General features: G+C 41.7%; 1 protein-coding gene across 1 annotated transcript in view; it reads right to left on the reverse strand.

Annotated features, from left to right (window-relative positions):
• Positions 1 to 3,759, reverse strand: part of PLCG2 (phospholipase C gamma 2) — a 60,805-nt gene that overhangs the window by 26,772 nt on the left and 30,274 nt on the right. Inside the window, exons 11-13 of the mRNA XM_085306471.1 lie at positions 2,615 to 2,697; positions 2,318 to 2,438; positions 920 to 1,088 (exon numbers count right to left, since the gene is read on the reverse strand). Of these exons, the coding sequence (XP_085162597.1) occupies positions 920 to 1,088; positions 2,318 to 2,438; positions 2,615 to 2,697 (373 nt within the window). The remainder of the gene's footprint in view (positions 1 to 919; positions 1,089 to 2,317; positions 2,439 to 2,614; positions 2,698 to 3,759) is intronic.

Consider the following 3,759-nt stretch of genomic DNA (forward strand, 5'->3'; position numbering starts at 1 on the left):
CAAACTTTTTGGAGAAAAATAATTCTAAGCACAGAGATTTAAACTCTCTACTTCCTGTTCCTCTGACCTCCCAGTGGGGTGCTGTCATTTCCAGTCCTGCATTAAAGAACTGTGTGCTTGCTCGTTCCTTTTGTTCAGAAGTTTAAGATGTATGACAAACTGTCACGGGAGCTAGAAAACTGAACCCTAGACAACATTAATATTTTGCTGAAGGGATCACACATAGTCTTCAGATTCTCTGCCAAGTTTTGCCCTTCAAAACACWCTATTCCAATTTCAATCTGAGAAGTCTTTCTTATCTGCCACATGTTGATATGCAAAAGCATAGAATAAAGCATCTGTATTGCATCTGTAAGAAACCCTTACAGTGACTGCTTCCTATGAGTAAGACTTCAATTTTCAGCAGCRGCTGTCTAAATTGCACATATAAATTGTACTTTCTCTGTACGAGTTACTAAATACCCATCTATATTTGCACAGTAATCAATCCTGACAATTTAGGTCTGCAGCTTGCGAAGTACTCTAGATTTCACTAGAATGAGACACATTATTTGAAAGACCAGTTTTACAGTACACTGTTACTGTACTATGATAAGTCTATGATAAGCATCTGCACCAGCGAACCCTTGTGGAAATTCAGCAGTGACATTTCAGGAGCTGGAAGATCCTTAGAAAAGAGCTGACATTTCACCTGGCACTTGAACTAGCAAAACTAACTGCAAAGAAAACCARCAGCAAGCAACTTGATATGCATTTTAACAGAATTCCATAAAATGTTGCCAAATTACTAGTATATGGATTCCTACCCCCAACAGAAACCAGCAGCTAAGCTGTGAAGCCAGAAGTAGTACTCCCGGCTCCTGCTCTTATTTTTTTTTTACATTACCTACCAGGACACAATGCAAGCTTGAAAACCTACCTTGACGATGATTTTTTCTTTCAGCTGAGTTGGTGATGGCAGCTGATCTGCACTGGCTTCAATGGGCTTCATTAAAAGCTGATCCCCAAATACCTCCTTGAACACTTTGGCCATGTGTCGCTGCTGTTCCACACTACAGTGCTCTTCAATTGACAGAATGACTGGATATCTTTGATGAAGTAAACAAAGGCGAAAGCAGACAGTCAGCTTCTTTTCGCTACAACTGGCAAAGCAAGGCACTCACATTCCCTCCCAAATCAAATGAAACTTTTAAAGCAAACAAGAAGACAGAAGGCAAAAAAAAAAAATGTTCATACACAGCAGATAACAAGTGACATGTAATCATAAAATCATTTAGACCAAAAGGGGACCTCTGGAGGGCATCCAGTCCAATCCCCTACTCTGGGAAGAGTCAATTTCAAAGTTAGATTAGACTTTTGTCCAGCCAAGTTACGAATATCCCCAAGGACAAGAGATTCCACAGGCTCTCTGGGCACAGTTCCAGCATTTTTCTTTACTGTGAGAGTGATGGAGCAYTAGAATAGGTTGCCCAGAGAGGTTCTGGAGTCTCCTCTGGAGATCTTCAAGGCCCGCYTGGATGCAACCCTGGCTAACATGCTCTAGGTGACCCTGCTGAGCAGGGAGGTTGGACTAGGTGATCTCCAGAGGTCCCTGTGYGTGCAGGGGCACATATCCAGAAATATCTCTATATCCCTCTTGAGTTGCCCATCCCTTAACGCATGTAGGGAAAGCATCACAGTATATTCATCATACTGAAACTGTCAGATCCTGTCCCACATGAGAAAAGAGCACTTCTCCTRTATGTCCAGCTGGTAAACAGGAGAAGCAGGGAGCAGAGGAAAGAGGAGTCTGACAGCCTTATCTCCTTGCCAATTGATGGGTCATACTTTTCATGTTAAGATCTCAGCACAAGGCCTAGAAGAGCACAGCAGAGATAGATTTAAACCCATATGACCAGTTCAGGAGGTATGCTATAAATTACCTCTCCTCTCAGCTAAGGCCTCCCCTGCAATGCAAACACTACCTCATAGATATTTTTCTTATACTGTACAGGGTGGGGTTTGGCAGGGGGGAGGGGGCTTAAAACATACTTTTCAGAATTTGAAGTCACACATTTCAGTTTAACAGACGAATACCCAAGAAAGGAAACAGGAATGACTTTACGGTACTCACTAACTATCTCAGCAGCAAATTGTTATGTAATGGGACTCTTCCTCAAATTGAATCTATTAAAGAACTACATCTGGACATTAATGAAGAGAAAGTATCACTCTTCCCCCCCCCCCCGATTCTTTTTTCCCTAAATTGATGAGGAAACAAAAAGTTCAGGAAGGCTCTAATCATTCAAACCAAGCTTAAGGAAAAATCAAAACCTACTCAGATGCAACAAAGGCATGATCTTTGATTGCCTGTACCACATCATCAAATTTGATCTTTGTTGTCCGTGTCCATCCATGATAAATGATTGGTTTCCCATCTGGACCATCCCAGCAATCCACTAGGAAAGACAAGCAGAGGAAAAAAAAAAAAAAAAAAAAAGACCAAGCAGTTACTCAAACTGTTCCAGTAGAAAGAATAAAATATACATCTAATTCTTCATAGTGTTTCATACAATGAGTCATAGACTTTTATGTTCTATTAAATTATTCTATTAGGTAGCTTCAGATCTCTCACAGAGGACATTAAATTCACATAAGTAAGGGCAATACAAATAAAATACAATATAAAATTTCACAAAAGCATTCTGATTAAGGAATCTTGAAATAATGAATTCAGGCTGCTAAACTGTCAGTTAATTAGTTTACATTAATGCTCCAAGCGGTAAATAAACTTCCGCAAGCGATATGTTGACAGTTTATATATTTTGTTGATTATAATCCCAAAACTCTAATTTGAGATACATTTTGTATTAACCAAACTGAGCAGGGCCTTTGTGAATTACGACAAAAGTTGATCAGCCAACAGCAACTGGTTTTACAMAGTAACTGGGGAAATAATATGAAAATCGAGTCAAACCCTGAAATAAGACACACAAAGACAGAGAGGAAGAAGCATACACAATTAGTGGAGAACGAAGGCACAAAAATAGCAACTGATTTACAAGCGAGTTAATGGGATGGCAAAAAGCAGAAAATTGTAAGAAATTCAAAGACATAGTCTTGTCTGTATGAAGAACCATAGAATCTGTAAGGTTGAAAGGGACCTCTGGAGATCATTTAGTCCAATCCCCCTGCTCAAGCAGGGTAACCTAGAGCATGGTAGACAGGGTTGCATCCAGGCAGGCCTTGAAGATCTCCAGAGAAGGAGACTGCACAACCTCTCTGGGCAACCTGTGCCAGTGCTCCACCACTCTCACAGGGAAGAAATTCCCCCTCATTTTCAGGCGGAACTTCATGTGCTTCAATTTCTGCCCACTGCCTCTTGCCCTGTCACATGGGACAACTGAAAAGAGTTTGTCCCCATCCCCTTGACACCCTCCCTTCAGACACTTACATGCATTGATAAGATCCCCCCTCAGTCTCCTCTTCCCCAGGCTGAAGAGGCCCAGCTCTACCAGCCGTTCCCCAGAGGGCAGGTGCTCCAGCCCTCTGATCATCTTCATAGCCCTACGCTGCACTCTCCAGAGTAGCTCCACGTCTCTCTTGTACTGAGGATCCCAGAACTGGAGACAGTACTCGAGATGAGGCCTCACCAGGCCTGAGTAGAGGGGCAGGATCACCTTGTTTGACCTGTTTGCAACACTGTTCCTAATGCAACATGAATGAAAGTAACTAAGCTTTGTCTTATACCTCTCTCCACATATACTGCACATGTAACAG

This window comes from Rhea americana, unplaced genomic scaffold (assembly GCF_003343005.1).
Source record: "Rhea americana isolate MKP2758 unplaced genomic scaffold, rheAme1 scaffold_24, whole genome shotgun sequence".
In the NCBI taxonomy this organism is placed as follows: Eukaryota; Metazoa; Chordata; class Aves; order Rheiformes; family Rheidae; genus Rhea; species Rhea americana.